General features: G+C 38.3%; 3 protein-coding genes across 3 annotated transcripts; all 3 read right to left on the minus strand.

The window, feature by feature from the left end:
* Window positions 1-7,492: 7,492 nt before the first annotated feature.
* On the minus strand, window positions 7,493-7,900 carry LOC132010648 (keratin-associated protein 21-1-like). Its single transcript, XM_059388392.1, has one exon. The coding sequence runs from the start codon at window positions 7,898-7,900 to the stop codon at window positions 7,493-7,495; it is 408 nt and encodes a 135-aa protein (XP_059244375.1).
* A 4,265-nt stretch (window positions 7,901-12,165) lies between these two features.
* On the minus strand, window positions 12,166-12,465 carry LOC132010649 (keratin-associated protein 21-1-like). Its single transcript, XM_059388393.1, has one exon. The coding sequence runs from the start codon at window positions 12,463-12,465 to the stop codon at window positions 12,166-12,168; it is 300 nt and encodes a 99-aa protein (XP_059244376.1).
* A 4,969-nt stretch (window positions 12,466-17,434) lies between these two features.
* Window positions 17,435-17,794, minus strand: LOC132010650 (keratin-associated protein 21-1-like). The gene has a single exon (XM_059388394.1). It carries the CDS (start codon window positions 17,792-17,794, stop codon window positions 17,435-17,437), a length of 360 nt encoding a protein of 119 aa, XP_059244377.1.
* Between the last annotated feature and the right edge of the window lie 2,543 nt (window positions 17,795-20,337).

Consider the following 20,337-nt stretch of genomic DNA (forward strand, 5'->3'; position numbering starts at 1 on the left):
AGCTCAAATCCATTCCTAAACTATAGCATCCTAGAACAGGAAATGGATATGTAAAACTGGTGAATTCCACCCCTCCCCTAAAATAATCCTAATAATAGGTGATCCTGCCTGGGTAGAGAGCACCTAATGTACAAATCACTCTTGTTTCACATAGCATCACATAAAAAGAGCTCTTGTGTTGAGAAATTTGTATGTTGTGGTCATCCATTCACCCCACCCTGATTAGTCTCTCCAGAAAGACACAGAGCACATCTGCAATACTAGTCTTATTGATTTTGCAATGTCAGTTTTTCAGATATATAACTATATATACCACCCTGAATTTGCTACAGTCCTAAGTGCTAAGAAGGCATGCATACTTTTTAGATATTACCTTCTCTAGAATTTTCTCTCAATTCTTCACTGCTGATGTCTAAGGTCCTACGGTTCTTCCTTCACAAAATCCCTGATGCTCATCTGTTCCTTTTCATTATCTATGCCACCAAACAAATCTAGCACCATTTAACCAGTCTTGCCTCTCCTTCCAAACCATTTTTCACCATTATCATTTTCCCACTAAAAAGCCTTTTTATTTTATTTTATTTTATTTTATTTTTTTCAGTCTTCCAAGATTCATGGTTTATGCACCACACCCAGTGCTCCATGCAATCTGTGCCCTCCTTAACACCCACCACCAGACTTACCCAACCCCCCTCTCCCCTCCCCTCTAAAACCCTCAGTTTGTTTCTCAGAGTCCACAGTCTCTCATGGTTCATCTCCCCCTTTGATTTCCCCCATTTCACTTTTCAAAAAGCAGGTTTTTGAGTACTGTGTGTGTGTATGTGTGTGTGTGTGCATGAGTACATGCCCATGTGTGTTGGTGAGCATGTGAGTGCTGATTAACATGGGCAGAATGAAATGGATAAACCCAGGATCAGGAACCACAGTTTAGACCACACCTTGTATAGGAAGCGATCCTGGACATTAGTAACAATTAATGAGCATAATTCCTTGTTCTTCCATAGCCTACCTCTACTATAGTACTGAATGTTATATTAACACATTCTGTTTTAATTATCTGATTTCTTCAGTCAATTGTGAGTTATTTAAGGCCAGTAGCTTTGTCTTTATTTTGTGGGAATCTAAAGAACTAGGCAATTCACCAACTATTGAATGACAGCCTATGAGATTTCGTCCACCTGTAAAAATTGTTAATTTAATGTATAGGATGTCTTATAAGAAAAAATAATAATAACAATAATTATTAATTACATTTATATTTCATTCCATAGCTTTTGGGATATACTCATCTTTATCACTTCATCTGATGCTGACAAAAACAACACAAAGTAGGAAATTGTGGTTTTTATACACGTGTGTTTATACACATGTGTTTTTATACACATTCCAGGTGAGAAAAGGGAGACTGAGGATAGTTAAGTCTTGCCCAAGGACTATGAGTTATTTAGGCATAAAGTGGAATTGTTTCAATTCCCCCTATAACATAAAAGCTATGGCAAGACCCATAAATATTTTTTCATGAACTCTTTTTCCTTCAGTTTCTCAAATGCAAAATATTCACACTCATTAAAATTACCAATATTGTACACTTCGGTCATCTGGATAGAAATGTTCCTTGTGATCTCACCTTGGAGCCATAGCAGACAACTTAGCCCCCCGCTCAAACCTGCTCCATTACCCATCTTAAGCACCACACTGTGGTACTAGAGCTGTCCCTCAGCACCCGCAATCTGCCCAATGAGAGTACAATCTTCATAACATTCTTTAAGTCACCATTTAAGTAGAAATGATAGTAACTTTTCTAGACATCTCCAATTTTAGTCAATATAGGGTAAAACACCTGGCTCCACAACTCCCGTGTCAGAATTAAGGCCTCAGACTCTTGGTTGCCTTCTAATTATGACTGCCCCAATTTCGCAATTCTTTCTACTAAACTATATTCAACATTGGCTCCATTCTGGCAAACTCCATGACCCCTCCACTTTTCATGTCACCTGCTTTCTTCCTAAAACATCGTTGACATGACTATTTTACCTTCATCGTTCCATTGAATCTTTTTCCAGACAGTGGCTGAACAGTGCAATTAATTTTACAAGAATTTTGAAGACCTATTTCATGCATATTCCAGGACATAGAATTTTTTAATTAAAAGTATGTATCTAAAAAAAAGTATGTATCTAAAGTTTAAGGATGAGTTCTATGTTTTAAAAAACTCTAGGGGGGATGAATCATCATTTCCATTGGACAGCTCTCTATCCTTCCACCTCATGTAACATGAAAGAATAAATTATTTTCAATCTTCACTCTTCCTTACCCATTCACTTTTCAATATACTATAACCAAAACTTACTATTATCACTTCTTCGCTAAAAATTTTTTTTTAAATAAAAACTTTTTTTATGATAGATCCCATACCATCTGCCAAATCTAATAGAAACTTCTCTGGTAATTAATAGAATTTGATGATAAAATAAAAAGGAGGACCCAACCATCAGAAAATAAGCTACTTCACTAAAACCCATTAATTTGTTATGAAAAGTACATTGATAAACACTAAGTCAATTTACTTGGTATCAGAGCATATGTTAGAGTTCATAACCATGAAATACATATATGATAGATGTACAAAACATCTAACAAGGGCTTGTACCCATGCATTTGATATGAGAGAATTGAGATAATGGACTATAAAATTCTGAGCTTATCAAAATATTGCCAACATTAACTTAAAAAATAAGGTCAAACAATAAATTTTTTATGTTAAAATGGTTGTAACAGCAATTTCATATTGAGCAACCCAATAATAAATATAGTAAAAATTTACTGAGTTCTCATGTTGGTAGAGTTTTGCATATTTTATTTGTTTTATACTCTCAACAACCCTGATCTAGCACTATTTTATCATTTTACCTCTGAATATACTGAGGCTCAGAGGAGTTAAATAATATGCCATGATCACACAGCTAATAACTGATGGAGACTATATTAGAGCACAAGTAATGTGACTCTGGAACCTAGAATCTTTTTTTTTTCTTAGAAAATACTTTTTTTTTTAAATTCACTTAATTAACATATAATATATTCTTAGTTTCAGACGTAGAGGTCAGAGATACATCAGTGTTATATAATACCCAGTGCTCATCTTATCATGTGCCCTCCTTGATGTCCATCACCCAGTTACCCCATCCCCTCACTCTCCTCCCATTCAGCAACACTCAGTTTGTTTCCTATAATTAAGAGTCTTTTACGGGGGCACCTGGGTGGCTCAGTGGGTTAAGTCTCTGCCTTCAGCTCAGGTCATGAACCCAGGGTCCTGGCATAGAGCGCCACATCAGGCTCTCTGCTTGGCAGGGAGCCTGCTTCCCCCATTCTCTCTGCCTGCTGCTCTGCCTTCTTGTGATCCCTCCCTCTCTGTCAAATAAATAAAAATAAAATAAATTTTTTTTTTTAAAAAAGAGTCTCTATGGTTTGCCTCCCTTTCTGATTTCATCTGGTTTTATTTTTTCCTCTCTTCACCTATGATCCTCTGTTTTGGTTCTTAAATTTCATACATAAGTGATATCATATGATAATTGTCTTTCTCTGATTGACTTATTTCTCTTAGCATAATACCCTCTATGGAACCTAGACTCTTAATCACAATTTTCTTCCTGGAAGTGTAGTCATTGGGATGACCTTGAGGAAATGCTATCTTGCAGAAGAAGAGTGTAGTTAAAAATGATGGTTCATGCACAGGGAAATATAGATATCAACTTAATATAAACTCCGAAGATTTCTAGATCTCTTTTACTGATTTTTGTGAATTTGTTTTCTTTTTCAGGCTCATAAATAATGCATCCATATTGTAAAACTTTCAAAAAATGATTTTATTCTCAGTAACAAGAGGGATGTGGACAATGGTCTGCTGTTAATTCTTTAATGACCTCGACTGATGATAAGGAATCTGATTTGCCAACTTCCGGGGTGTAAATATTCTTAGTATGATTAGTTTCAAATTAGCTGACTTATAAAATTCCTTAAAGTTTATAACATCTTTATTTTAATAAATTAACTTTCATCATTTACAACTTTAATCAATATGGCACTTCTGTGCATGGTATAAGGCAGGTATCTTAAACAGATGACAAATTAATTAATCCCATTTACTGAATAAACTACCTCAGATGAAAACTTTGTTACTGGGCACCTTCTGAGGTCTTTAGCACTGGCTATTGTGTTCTTACTATCTCAGAATGATCCACTCCTTATACCCGGATAACATGGAATTACTGCTTAATGGTTGTTGGTGGCCCAACATGACTCCTCTTCCTGGCAACAGTCCTCCTGGCCAGATTGTTGTGACCTTATAAAACCAAACTGTACAACAGAAATGTATCATGAAACACATAGAATTTAGAACTTTCCAGTAGCTGCATTTTAAAAAGATAAAAAGAAATAGATGAATTGCTTTTATAGCATATTTAATATACCCAAAATATTACCACAATATATAATCAACAGTTTTTTAATTGTTTGATATAGTTTTCATTCATTTTTTATACCAAGTCTTTGATATCTAGTGTGTATGTTACACTTAAAATACATTTCATTATGGACTAGTCAATTTTCAAATGCTCGTAGACATATCTCTCTAGTGGCTACCATATTGGATGCAGCTAAAGAAAATCTCAGAATTCCCATATGGGGGTGATGCTGATTATAAATTTTCCAGTAGAGGTTGCTACTTAAGTAGTAGCTGCCAATTTATTCACTTTCTTTTTTTTTAATTTATTTTTTATTTTCAGCATAACAGTATTCATTATTTTTGCACCACACCCAGTGCTCTATGCAATCCATGCCCTGTATAATACCCACCAGCTGGTACCCCGACCTCCCACCCCCCACTCGGATTGTTTTTCAGAGTCCATAGTCTCTCATGGTTCACCTCCCCTTTTTAAAAATACCTCTTCCTTGAATTTTATTTTCCCTCTCACGTAACAGACCAATTTCAACTCATCCTTTATGGCTCTTCTCATATGCCATTCTCCTTTAGAAGCTATTTCTAGCCTTTTTCTAGTCTTCTTGTCATGACTTATTTTGGTTTCCATCTTGAATCCTATAGGATTCTATAAAACCTATAAACACACATGCTAGAATGAGAATGTGTGATTTACTACTTTGTATCCAAATGAACATTTTTAATTAGTGGAAGAAACAACCAATTAAATACGATGCAGCACCAGTCATAACATAAAGCTGGAACATGGATTTTAACATTTGCTAAATGACTGAAAGAACAAATAAATGATTTTACAACTTACTGCAACCATAATATGCAACAGGTAATCAAAGAAAAGGACTTTGTGTTACTTCATGAAGAAGCTTTAAAGTTTAACTCATCTCCTGACTATAGAAAGTGTTGACTTTTATTATGACCCAATATGTGAGGCCATATTTTTATTTTTCCCAACCTTCATCCACCAATGATACACACACACACACACATACACACTTTCTCTAATTTTATCATAATGAACTCCCTTTTAACATGCTCATCATTTCCTCATTTCACTCAACTGGAAGTTACAAATGTTTTCCCAGGCACCATATTTCAGATTTGAACATATGTTAATTTTAGTTTGTGAAGACTCTTTTCTAGAAAATAAATTTTCCCTTTCCATACTTAATAAATGGTATTCTTGAATTGTTAATGTCTTTGAAAACAAAGGACATAATGAAAAAATAAGCATATTTTCAACCAATGGTAATTATTAGAATTGTCTTCATCTTTTTGTAAGAATAACTGAGATTAACCCAAAGCAGTCATTCCTTAGCTCTGACTAACAAATGTTCCACCTGTGAAAAGTGCTCAACTCTTGCAAGAACTTCCATTTCCTCTTCACTAAAACACATTTTATCTTGGGTATAGCCTTGCTGCAGGGTGTACATTGATGACAGAACCATCTTTCTTGGAAGCAGCCATTTTGTGGAGTTTCCTAGCTCAGGGACCTCAGACTCAGACTTTGTGCAGTGACCCTTGTCATGGAGATGAGACAGAAAGTCATTTTTCACTGTCCATGGAAACTGAGCCTGAAAAGAAATTCTATGTTATATGATACAGGGTTAGAGATCTGGAAAGTCACATGAGGAAAGGACACTGAACTCAGAATCCACAAACTGGTAGGCTCTCAAACTCGGACAGTAGACTGGGCTTTTCATCCCATTCTTCTATCTGAACCAACTGAGGTGATAGAGCTTACTGATATCCCTAGTCCTTGCTCTTTTCCACAAAAATTGTGACACTATTGATCAAACCCAAAACACAATACATTTCTCTTCTTCCTCAACAATTACTATCATACTTTCCAGTGTTTCTTGTAACAGGCATCAGTCCATTAGAATCAAAACGCCAAAATACCTCCCTGAACTATCTTTCCAATACTACAACTTTTACTCTCTTCCCCAGAAAGCTGCTTTATTCTTTTTATAGCACTTATCTGTCTAAATGTATCTTAATTTATTCTTATTATTATTGTATCTTTTAGAATGCAAGCACTCTTAGAGAAAGACAGTGGTCTACAATTCTGCTATGGTATCTTCAGTGTGTAGGACACTTTCCTTACAAAAACATTCAAAACTATTTGTCAAACAAATGGCTTAAATCAATTTCTTCAAACTCAGTGTATGCAAACAAATATACATATACTTCCAGCCAAATGCACATGATATGATATGACATCTTTCCTCTAGCTTATCCTTCCCTTAGTTGTTCATGTGTCACTTGAGTCTGCTTCTAATTTGTCATTAATCCTGGAAACTCTCTCTCCCAGGCCACTAAACCATCCATTCAGCTCTCAGACCATACTTCACCTCCCTTGGGCTTCTGTCACAACCTCTTGAATAGGTGTCCTCCCTCCTCTTTCCCTTCCAACTCCATTTTAGACTCAGTGTTTTTTCCAGTACACAGTTCCAAAACACTGTGATTTCTGTTGGGTTGTTAATACTGAAGTATGAGGGATATAAGAAATAAGTAGAGAAGACATTATCTCTGATGCACAGAAATCAGTTGCATGATGAGAAGTAATTCTTGTGTTATATGAAGAAAGAGATCCCCGGTTCATGAAATGTATTGTCAGCCCAATTTTCAAGAGAGGTCATAACACCTCAAAAAAAAGGAGTAATTCACAAGCAAGAACAGAGATTTGTTAGAAACAAAGAACTGTTTTTATTGAGAATACATTTTTTGTCCAACTGTGAGATGTTAGGATCCCTGGGACAGTCCCAACACAAAATCCAGATTAAGGGAACAAAGACCAATATTTGGGAAATAATCAGATGATACCACACAGCCTAGACCCTCAAGAACCCATCCTCACAAACGTTCACAGGGGATCAAAGCCTCTGTCAAGCATGCAATTTCCTGGACGTAGAATTCTTGGGGTATGGATTCTTGCTTCAGTTGTCACGTTGGTGGTGTCATTTCAGAAGCAAATGGGGCTTGGAGAGCGATGGTCTAGCAGCAAGAAGAATAACATCTTCGGTAGCAAAATGGCCGGGAGCCACAGCAGCCAGAGCCAGAGCCATATCCAAAGCCACAGCAGGAGCCTTTTCCACAGCCCCATCCTGAGCCATAACCACAGCCACAGCCTGAGCCATAGCCATAGCCACAACGGGAGCCATAGCCACAGCCACATCCTGAACCATAGCCACAGCCACAGCCTGAGCCATAGCCATAGCCATAGCCACAGCCTGAGCCACAGCCATAGCCACAGCCTGAGCCATAACCACAGCCACAGCCTGAGCCATAACCACATCCACATCCTGAAGTATAGCCACAGCCACAGCCTGAGCCATAACCACAGCCACAACGGGAGCCATAGCCACAGCCATAGCCACAGGTGTTCCCGTAGTTACAACACATGTTGCCAGGAGAAGAGGATTCAGGTGGGTTGCAAGTGGATGTGTGGTGAAGTGTGGTCCCTACTATGCTTGGACCCTTATATACTGCCAGTAATTGGCAAGAGCATACCATTCACCCTCTGACTTACCCAACAAGTATGTAAAAAACTTTTATGTGTCTGTCAATGTCAACAATCATTAATGTCTTAGGAAAACTGAGCTCATTATTTGGATCTCCTTTTTTATTTAAGGAGCAGAATTTTAATTTGCTCTGCCAAAAATTGTCTCAGTAAAATCATGTGTTCTACATACCACTGATACCCAACTTCACAAGCTCCTATCATTTAATATACTTTATATAACAAGATTTGGGAGAATTAAGAAAATTATGTCCTTCTTAAAAAAAAAAAAAAAAGAAAGAAAGAAAATTATGTCCTTCTTGATTTCTCCTATTTCCTAAAATATTTACCTCTACCCCTAAGGGAGGAAATTCTCCCATCTTTTTTCTGGAATCATTGAAACTTTTTGTGAACTTCTCACACCCAGATACCTTCTGCAGAAACCTACTGGCTTCTTGTGAGAGAAACCAGGGAGATGTTGATGTTAGAGCACAGGGCAGCCCCCAGTAACATCGTAACAACTGATATAAAATATCAATAATGCTGAGATTAGAAACCTTGGTGTATAGCTTCACAACGATAAATTACCTTCTCTCTTTACCGTTGTATAATTCCAAGTATTTCCTTTCTTTTCAACTAAACCAAACATCTAACCTTTCCATCACTTCACGTGGAGACTAAATCAAAACAAACAAACAAAAAGATAGGAAGGTGTTATGTGTTTGTTTGTTTGTGATGTTTTTGCTACCTTTGGTTGTCTAGGTTTTACCTAAATCATCAATATCCAAAGCAGGAAAAAAACAAAATTTAAATTGCCTTTTACTGTCATAACTATGACAACTAAGTTGGGAGTACAAACTCAAGAAGATTGTACCTTCCATTCCACACTCAAATTTCAATAACAAAGGAATGAGATCTGTCTACTCATTTTTAAAAGGACTTCAACAGAGATTTTCATAAAGCTACTGAATTCTTTTTGAGAGAACTTTCATTATTACACATTTTCCCTTCAGTTGGGAGTATTTTCAACTACTTTTTCTACCACTAGCTACTGGTCTATCTCCTCTCTCTACTATGTTTCATCCTTAACCAGAAGTTTCAAGAAAATACATCCTATTCTAGTTGTTCTTTACCTATATTTTCTCTACTTTGCTGTCAACTCTTGAAATTCAAAACTATAAATTCTAATGCACAAGTTCCCTCAAGTAGGTGTGTTACTTTTCAAACAACCACCTTTGGGTCAAAGGTGAAATGTTGATGAAGTTTTCTCTTTATGGCATTATTTCTAGTAACTCTACATTGAGGATACTGATCCATGATGGCAGAAAAATATTATTCTGTGTATCGCTGAATCACTACTTAGTTCCGAGTCCCCAGTACATGATTTGAACTCAGTTATTTATTTCCCCAATCAAAAAAAGATGCATTAAAACAATGTTCAATGTTCAAACATTGGTGTGACACTTAGAAGCTGTAAGATACTTGGATACATTAACAATGTTCTCATTTCATTCAAGCTGAAAGTCTCACATATCCTTTGACTAAATGAGTCTCAAATTTCCCATCTGGAAGATTTGTGTTAATTTATGAAGACGTTTTCCAAGATGTATAAATTACCTTATATGCCCAATAAATGATCAACCCTTTACTGGATATGTAAATTAGGATGCAGATACCAAATAGATGATATTCTTCTGTCTTTCCAAAACCTTAAAGCACAAGGAACTTAATGAAACGTGAGTAGACTTTCAACTGTAATTATTAGAATTCCCTTCCCTTCATTGTAGGATTTCCGCACCTCAAGTTTACCCAAGCACAGCTCTCAGATCCAACTATTAAACATTCCATCTGTGAGCTGCTCAACTCCTGAAAAACACTTGTTTCTTCACCAGTAGGGCATAGTGTCCTGGGCATAGCATCAGTTCCCGTGCTGATGTTGATGACAGAACCACCTTCCTTAGAACTGGTCGTTTGGTAGAGTCTCCTAGCTCCAGGGACCTCAGATTCAGGCTTTGCCCAGTGAACATTGTCATGGAGATGAGACAGACTCATTTATACAGCATGGTGGGAACTGAATCTGAAAAGTCTTTTTCAGATCAGTCTTTTCTTTTATAGGATATAAATGTTAGAGCTCTGGAAAGTCCCATGAGGAAAGGACCCTGAAGTCAAAACCCAACAAATTACTACACTCTCAAACTTATAAAGTCAACCAGAAATTTTGATTGCATTCATATGTGTTCCCCAAACAAAGCAAGCCCATTTAAGGAACTAGGCCTTCGCTTTGTCACTAAAAATTGCGGCACCACTGATCGAACCCAAAATTTAATGCATTTCTCTTCCCCCTTTAAACTTAGTACCAACCTTTCTAGTGTTTCCTGTAACAGGCATCAGTTCATTTGATACAAAATGTTAAAATAACTTCTCCAATTATCTCTCCAATATTTCAACTTCCATTTTCTTCCCCAGGAAACTGCTTTATTCCTTCAATAGCAATTAGGTGTCTAAATTTAATTTAATTAATTCTTACTAGTTTTTCTTATCACCTATTAGAATGTAAGTGCCCCAAGAGGGGGAAAAAATGCCTCTGCAACTTTGTTGCTGTATCTTCCATGTATAGGAAAGTTCCCTTTCAAAAACCTTCCAAGAAAAGAGGGACCCCCGGGTGGCTCAGTCAGTTAAGCATCTGCCATTGGCTCAGGTCATGATCCCAGAGTCCTGGGATGGAACTCCACATCTGGCTCCCTGCTCTGCAGGGCATCTACATTTCCCACTCCCTCTGCTCTTCAACCCTGCTCATGCTTTCTCTCATTCTCTCTCTCTCAAATAAATAAAATATTTAATAATGAATAAATAATAAAAATAAATAAACAAAACCATTCAAAGAGATAGAGTACCTGGGTATCTCAGTTGGTAAAGAATGACTCGCGATTTCGGCTCTGGTCATGATCTCAGGGTCCTGAGAATGCCCCCACATTGGAGCCTGTGCTCAACTCAGAATGTGTATGAGATTCTCCCTCTCGGATACCTGGGTGGCTCAGCCAGATAAAGTGTCTGCCTTTGGCTCAGGTCATGACCCCAATGTCCTGGGAATGAGTCCCTCATCTGGCTACTTGCTCAGCAGGAAGTCTGTTTCTCCCTCTGCCTGCCATTCCCCGTGCTTGTGTGTTCCCTCTCTCTGACAACTAGATATTTTTTTTTTTTTTTTTAAAGATTCTCACTCTTGCTCTCACTCTCTCTCTAGCATCCCTCTCCCCGGTCATACTTTCTAAATAAACAAACAAGCAAATAAATAAAATCTTAACAAGAAAAAAAAAGTCAAAGCTATTTGGTATTAACTGACTTAAAACAATTTCCTAAATTCAATCCTTGAAAATAAATATTTTTTGCACTTCTGCCAAAATGCACGATATGACATTTTTACTCTAATTTACCCTTCCCTTAGTTGTTCATGCATCACCAGGGTCTGCTTTTAATTTCTCATTATTCCTGGAAACTCTCTCTTCCATGACATTCATCCACCCATTCAGCTCTCAGGCCACACCTCCTCTCCCTTGGGCTTCTGTCACAAGCTCATGAATAGGTGTCCTCCCTCCTCCTCTTTCCCCATCACCTCAATTCTAAATACAGAGTGATTTTCAGGACACAGTTCTGTAATAATGTGTGATTTGTGTTGTGTTGTGTTGTGTTTTGAGTGCCTGAACATGAGGGATATGAGAAATAAGTGAAGAAGACATTCAATCTGGTGCACAATGAGAAGTAATATGTGTCTTATGCCAAGAAATAACCCCAGGATTATGAGGCATATTGTCAGCCCAATTTGCAAGAGAGGTCATAACACCTCAAAAAAAGGAGTAATTCACAAGCAAGGGCACAGAGATTTGTTAGAAGCAAAGAACCATATTTATTGAGAATAAGTTTTTTGTCCAACTGTGAGATGATAGGATCCCTGGGACAGTTCTAACACAGAATCCTGATTAAAGGAACAAAGAACGATGTCTGGGAAATAGTCAGATGATACCACCCATCCTCACAAACATTCACTGGGGGTCAAAGCCTCTGTCCAGCATGCAATTTCCTGGATGTAGAATACTTGGGGTATGGATTCTTGCTTCAGCTGTCGCTTTGGTGGTGTCATTTCAGAAGCAAATGGGGCTTGGAGAGCGATAATCTAGCAGCAAGAAGAATAACATCTTCGGTAGCAAAGTGGCCGGTAGCCACAGCAGCCAGAGCCAGAGCCATATCCACAGCCACAGCAGGAGCCTTTTCCACAGCCCCATCCTGAGCCATAGCCACAGCCGCAGCCTAAGCCATAGCCACAGCCACATCCTGAGCCATAGCCACAGCCACAACGGGAACCATAGCCACAGCCATAGCCAGTTCCATAACCACAGCCAGAATAGGGGCCACATCCATAGCCATAGCCGCATCCGCAGCCATAGCCACAGGAGTTCCCGTAGTAACAACACATGATGTCAGAGAAAGAGAATTCGGGTGGGCTAGAAGTAGACGTGTGATGAAGTGTGGTCTTCTACTTCCCCTGGACCTTTTTATACTGCCAGTAATTGATAGAGCATACCATTCACCCCTGACTTACCCAACAAATATGTAAGCAACATTTATGTGCCTGTCAATGTCAACCATCAATAATGTCTTGGGAAAAATGAGCTCATTATTTTGGAGACTCCCATTTTATTTAAAGAGCAGCATTTTAATTATCTCTGTCAAAGAATTATCTGAGTAGAATCATGTGCTGTACATACCACTGATACACAACCTCATGAGCTCCTAGCATTTAATCTACCTGATATAACAAGATTGGGGGAATTTAGGTAAATTTTGTTCCTCTTGATCTCTCCTCTTTCTTAAAATATCTACCTCTTTCCATAGGGGAAGAATAGCTGCCTTCTCCTTTCTGGAATCATTGTAACTTTTTTTTTCTTTTAAGATTTATGTATTTATTTGACAGAGAGACACAGTGAGAGAGGGAACACAAATAGGGGAGTGGGAGAGAGAGAAGCAGGCTTCCCTCTGAGCAGGGAGCCTGATGCAGGGCTCCATCCCAAGACTCCTGGATCATGACCTGAGCTGAAGCCAGACGCTTAACAACTGAGCCACCAAGGTCCCCTCATTGCAACTTTTTACCAGGCTTCTTGTACCCTGATACTTATTGCAGATACCTGCAGGCCCCTTGTGGTAGGAAGGAAGAAAGATGCTTATCTCAGGACAAAGAACAGCCCCCAACAACATTGAAACGTTTGAAATAAAATGTCAATAGTGCTGTGATCTAGAAACCTTGATATTTAGCTTCACATCAATAAATTAACTTCTTTGCTGGTGTCTAATTCCAAATATTCCCTTTCTTCCCAACTAAATCAAATATCCAATCATTCTATCACCAGACATGAATCAAAAAAGAAGAAAGAATGAAATATTTCTCTTTTGGGGGTTTGATTCCTTGTTTGCTATGATGTTTTAGCTTATCTTGGTTCTCTAGGGTTTACTTAAATCACTTTACAAACCAAGCAGAATCCAAAATTTAAATTACTTTCTCCTGTAACCACTATGAAATCCAAGTTAGAAGAAAGTACAACCTTAGGAAGGTCATTGCTTCGACTCCACACTCAAGTTTCAGTAAAGGAAATGAGCGTCATCCGCCCCTTACTTAAGGCCTTCAACAGGAATACTAATAAATGTACTGAATTTCTTTCTGAGAACTTTCATTAGTAGACATTTTCTTTATATTGAAAGTACTTCCTACAACTTCATCTATTGTTGGTCACTGTTTTATCTCATCACTCTGCTGTTTCTTCTCTTCTGAGAAGCTTAAAGAAAATACACCCCATTCCAATTATTCTTTACCTTTATTTTCTCTACTTTTCTGTCATTCTTGAAATTTTAAACTGTAGATTTTTATATATATACATTTTTTTATTTATTTTCAGCATAACAGTCTTTCTTGTTTTTGCAAAACACCTAGTGCTCCATGCAATCCGTGCTCTCTCTAATACCCACCACCTGGTTCCCCCAACCTCCCACTCCCTGCCCTTCAAACCCCTCAGATTGTTTTTCAGAGTCCATATTTCTCATGGTTCACTTCCCCTTCCAATTTCCCTTAACTCCCTTCTCCTCTCTAACTCCCCTTGTCCTCCACGCTATTTGTTATGTTCCACGAATAAGTGAAACCATATGATAATTTACTCTCTCTGCTTGACTTATTTCACTCAGCATCATCTCTTCCAGTCCTGTCCATGTTGCTACAAAAGTTGGGTATTCATCCTTTCTGGTGGAGGCATAATACTCCATAGTGTATATGGACCACATCTTCCTTATCCATTCATCTTTTGAAGGGCATCTTGGTTCTTTCCACAGTTTGGCGACCGTGGCCATTGCTGCTATAAACATTGGGGTACAGATGGCCTTTCCTTCCACTACATCTGTGTCTTTAGGGTAAATACCCAGTAGTGCAATGGGGCAGGGTCATAGGGAAGTTCTATTTTTAATTTCTTGAGGAATCTCCACACTGTTCTCCAAAGTGGCTGCACCAACTTGCATTCCCACCAACAGTGTAAGAGGTTTCCCCTTTCTCCACATCCTCTCCAGCACCTGTTGTTTCCTGTCTTACTAATTTTGGCCATTCTAACTGGTGTAAGGTGGTATCTCAATGTGGTTTTACTTTGAATCTCCCAGATGGCTAATGATGATGAACATTTTTTCATGTGTCTGATAGCCATTTGTATGTCTTCATTGGAGAAGTGTCTGTTCATATCTTCTGCCCAGTTTTTGATATGATTATCTGTTTTGTGTGTTTTGAGTTTGAGGAGTTCTTTATAGATCCTGGATATCAACCTTTTGTCTGTACTGCAAATTTTAATGCACAAGTTCCGTAGAATAGATACATTCCTTTTCAAACACCTACCTTCCCACCAAAATACCCCTGAACTATTGAACATGTTTTCTACACTTATTGTATAATTTCTATTCACCTCCATTCAGATTCCAGATACTGATCCCTGATGTCAGAAAAAAAAGCTCTTATTCTGTGCGTCCCTGAATGACTAATTAGAGTTCTAAATAGAGTTCTAGAGTGCACAGGACATAACTTGAACTTAATCAATACTTTTGTCATTAAAAAACAGATGCATTAAAGCAAAAACATGTTCAAGTATTTTTGTGCCAGTTAGAAGCTCTAAGATATTTTGATATATTTGATATATTGATATATTGTCACAATATTCTCGTATCATTCAAGCTGAAAGTCTCAAATGTTCCTTGACTAAGAGGGTCAAAATTTCACAATTTGATTATGTGTTAGTTTATGAAGACATTTTTCTAGATGTATAAATTATCTAATAGGTTCAATAAATGGTCAACTCTTTACTGGGTATATAAATTATGATATCAATTGATATTATGATATCACTACCTAATTGAAGATATTCTTCCCTTTCAGAAAGCCTTCAAGGACAAGGATCATAATATGACAATGAGTAGATTTTCAACACACTGTGATTATAAGAATTCCATTCCCATCTCTGTAGGATTTCCCCACCTCAGATTTACCTAGAACAGTCAGTCCTCAGATCTGGCTTACATAGGATTCCACCTGTGAAAACTACCTAACTCTTGATGAACTCCTTTTTCTTCATTGCTGGAACATATTATATCCTGGGCATAGCTTCACTCCAGGTCTGACTTTGTTGGGAGAGTTACCTTCCTTGCAGACCGTCATTCTGCAGAGTTTCCTAGTTTCAGATACCCCAAACTCAGATTTGTGCAGTGACCTTCGTCATGGAGACAAGACAGGGCGTCATTTTTCACTGCTCATGGAAACTGAGCCTGAAAAGACATTCTATAATATAGAATTCAATGTTAGAGCACTGAAAAGTCACATAGGGAAGGGAATCTGAAAACAGAATCCACAAAGTAATAGATTCTCAAACTCAGATAGTAGGCTGGGCTTTTCATCCCATTCTTATATCTGTACCAGTTCACACACAGAGCATGCCATTAACCACTAGTCCTTGCTCTTTTCCACTAAAAATTGTGACACCACTGATCATACACAAAACAATGCATTTCTTTTCTTCCTTTACATATAACACTGCCCTTTTGTGTAACAAACACTAGTTCATTTGACACAAAATGTCAAAATACCTTCCTGAACTGTATCTCCAATAAGTAACCTTCACTGTCTTCCTCAAGAAGCTGTTTTATTCCCTGCATAATGATTATCTGTCTAAATGTATCTTGGGGTTTTTTTTTCTTTTTCTTATTATCACCTATTAGAATGCAAACACTCTGAGAGCAGGAAACTCTTGTGAAATTTTGTTACTGTATCTTCAGTGTATAGGGCAGTTCCCTTACAAAAACACTGGAAACTATTTATCAAAAAGTGACTTAAATCAATTTCCTTAGAGATGCCTGGGTGGCTCAGTTGGTTAAGTGACTGCCTCATCTCAGATCATGATCCTAGAGTCCCAGGATGGAGTCCCGCATCAGGCTTCCTGCTCAACAGGGAGTCTGCTTCTCTCTCTGACCCTCTTCCCTCTCATGCTCTCTCTCTCTTTCCCTCTCTCTCAAATAAATAAAATCTTTAATTTAAAAAAATCAATTTCCTTAAACTCAACATATGCAAGCAAATAAATATACAGTCCCATACACATGACATCGTACCACATGTTTCCTCTAACTTACACTTCCCTTTGTTCTTCATATGTCACGTGAGTCTGCTTCTAATTTCTCATTAACCCTAGTAACTCTCTCACCCATGCCATTCATCTAGTCAGCACTCAGACCGCATCTCCTCTCTCTTGGGCTTCTGTCTTAACCCCCTGAATAGGTGTCCTTCCTCCTTCTCTTCCCCCTGCACCCAGCTTCATTCTGAACACAGAGCAATTTCCAGGGCACAGTTCTGAAATACTGTGTAATTTCTTTTGGGTTGTGAGTGCCTGAGCAGGAGAGAATTGGGAAATAAGTGAAGAAGACATCTCTGATGCATGATGAGAGGAAATGTTTGTGTTATATCAAAGAAGAGCCTAGGGTCATGAAGCATATTGTCAGCCTAATTTTCTAGAGTAGCAATAACACCTCAAAGGAAGGAGTAATTCACAAGCAAGAACACAGAGATTTGTTAGAAGCAAAGAACCATTTTTATTGAGAATACATTTTTTGTCCAACTGTGGGATGTTAGGATCCCTGGGATAGTCCCAACACAGAATCCAGATTAAAGGAACAAAGACCAATATTTAGGAAGTAGTCAGATGATACCACACTGCCTAGACCCTCAAGATCCTATCCTCACAAGCAATCACTGAGGGTCAAACCCTCTGTCAAGTCTGCAATTTTCTGAATGTAGAATACTTGGGGTACGGATTCTTGCTTCAGCTGAACTTTGGTGGTGTCATTTCAGAAGCAAATGGGGCTTGGAGAGCGATGGTCTAGCAGCAAGAAGAATAACATCTTCTGTAGCAAAATGGCCGGTAGCCATAGCAGCCAGAGCCAGAGCCATATCCAAAGCCACAGCAGGAGCCTTTTCCACAGCCCCATCCAGAGCCACAGCCATAGCCACAGCCACAGCCTGAGCCATAGCCATAGCCACATCCTGAGCCATAACCACAGCCACAGCCTGAGCCATAGCCACAGCCACAGCCTGAGCCATAGCCATAGCCACAGCCACAGCCTGAGCCATAGCCATAGCCACAACGGGAGCCATAGCCACAGCCATAACCTGACCCATAGCCACAGCCATAGCTGCATCTGCAGCCATAGCCACAGGAGTTCCCGTAGTTACAACACATGTTGCCAGGAGAAGAGGATTCAGGTGGGTTGCAAGTGGATGTCTGGTGAAGTGTGGTCCCTACTACACTTGGACCCTTATATACTGCCAGTAATTGTCAAGAGCATACCATTCACCCTCTGACTTACCCAGCAAGTATGTAAGCAACTTTCATGTGACAATCACTGTCAAAAATCTTAATGTCTTGGGAAAAGTGAGCTCATTAATTGGAATCTCCTCTTCTATTTATTTTTCTCCCATTTTATTTAAAGAGCAGCATTTAATTTTCTCTGTCAAAGAATTGTCTCAGTAGAATCATGTGCTCTATATACCACTGATACCCAACTTTACAGCCTCTCATTGTTTAATATACCTGATATAACAAGGTTGGGGATTTTAGGAAAATTTTGCCACTCTTGGTCTAATCTTCCTAAAACATCTACCTCTGCCCACACTGGGGGAAAAAAAAATACTCCCATTTTCAAACTAGAATCATTACAACTTCCTATCAGGTTTTTGAGCCCAGATGACTATTGTAGATAGATCTTGGGGTCCTTGTGGGAGAAATGAGTGAAGATGCTATTTTCAGGACAGAGAAAAATAGTCCCCAGCATTGCAATATCTGATTTGAAATATCAGTATTGTGGATATCTACAAACCTTGGTGTGTAGCCTCACATCAATAAATTAGCTTCTTGCCTTACTGGTGTCTAATTCCAAATATTTCCATTCTTCTAAGGTAAGGAAGCATTCAACCTTTCCAACACCAATCAGAAAGAAAGAGAGAGAAAAAGAGAGAAAGAAAAAGGAGAAAGAAAGAGAGGAAGGAAGGCAGGAGGGTGGAAGAGAGGGAAGAAATGTGCCTTGAGTTTGGGGTTTTTTGTGATGTTTTTGCTTATCATGGCTATCTGGGTTTTACCGAAATCACTGTTTTCTGAAACAGGCAGATCCCAAGGCTTAAATTACCTTTTTTTTATTGTTATGAAATAGTTATGAAATTCTGAGCTTTGATAGTTATGAAATTCAAGTTGCAAGGGAGCCTAAACTCAGGAAGATCATTCCTTCTGTTATTCCACACTCAAATTTCAACAGAAGTGAAATGAGTGCCATCCAGTCCTTTATTGAAAGCCTTCAACAGGGATTTCATAAATCTACTGAATTCCTTTTCTGAGAACTTTTATAATTCGACATCTTTCCTTCAGTTAATAATACCTCCTACTAGTTTGGTCACTTGTGTATCTGATCACTCTGCCATATTTCATCCCTACAAGTAGCTTAAAGAAAAATACATTCCACTATACTTGGTCTTTGCTTTTATTTTCTCTACTTTTCTGTCATTCTTGAAATTCAAAACTCTAGAGACACCTGGGTGGCTCAGCTGATTAAACGTCTGCCTCTAGCTCAGGTCCTGATCCCAGGGTCCTGGGATCGAGTCCAGAATTGGACTCCCTGCTCTGCAGAGAGCCTGCCTCTCCCTTTGCCTACTGCTCCCCCTGTTTGTGCTTACTTTCTCTCTCTATGACTAATATATTAAAAAAATTTTTTTAAAAAGGAATTCAACTCTAAATTCTAATGCACAAGTTCCCTAGAACAGACCCACTCCTTTTTAAACACCCCCATTCCAATCACAATACCCGTAGATTGTTGTAAAAGTTTTCTATCTTTACTGCATTATATCTAGAGGGTTTCCATTCAGATTTCTGGGTCCTGGTCCCTGATGGCAGAAAAAAATCTCTTATTCTTTGCATCCCTGAATCACCACTTAGTTCTGAGTAAAAAAGAAAAAAAAAAAAGATGCATTAAAACAAATATATGTTCAAGGGTCAGTGTGCCCCTTAGAAGCCATAAGATATTTGGATAAATTATCACGATGTTCTCATTTCATTCAAGCTGAAAGTCTCAAACGTTCTTTGACTAAAAGAGTCACAAATTTCACATTTAGAAGATATCTGTTAGGGAATAATCTCAGTCTTTTGGTATCGGCTGAGTCCTGATTTGTGACCCAGTATGTGGTCTATTCTGGAGAAAGTTCCATGTGCACTTGAGAAGAATGAGTATTCTGTTGTTTTAGGGTGGAATGTTCTATATATATATATATATATATATATATATATATATGAGATCCATCTGGTCCAATGTGTCATTCAATGCTCTTGTTTCTTTACTGATTTTCTGCTTCGATGATCTGTCTATTTCTGAGAGAGGCGTGTTAAGATCTCCAATGATTAGTGTATTCATATCAATATGACTCTTTCAGACCAATATCACTGATGAATATGGACGCTAAGATTCTCAACAAGATCCTAGCAAACAGGATCCAACAACACATTAAAAAGATTATCCACCATGACCAGGTGGGATTCATCCCTGGACTACAAGGATGGTACAACATTCGCAAATCAATCAATGTGATAGAACAAATTAATAAGAGAAGAGAGAAGAACCACATGGTCCTCTCAATTGATGCAGAAAAAGCATTTGACAATATCCAGCATCCATTCCTGATTAAAATGCTTCAAAGTATAGGGATAGAGGGAACATTCCTGAACTTCATCAAATCTATCTA

Source organism: Mustela nigripes, chromosome 2 (genome assembly GCF_022355385.1).
Source record: "Mustela nigripes isolate SB6536 chromosome 2, MUSNIG.SB6536, whole genome shotgun sequence".
Classification (NCBI taxonomy): Eukaryota; Metazoa; Chordata; class Mammalia; order Carnivora; family Mustelidae; genus Mustela; species Mustela nigripes.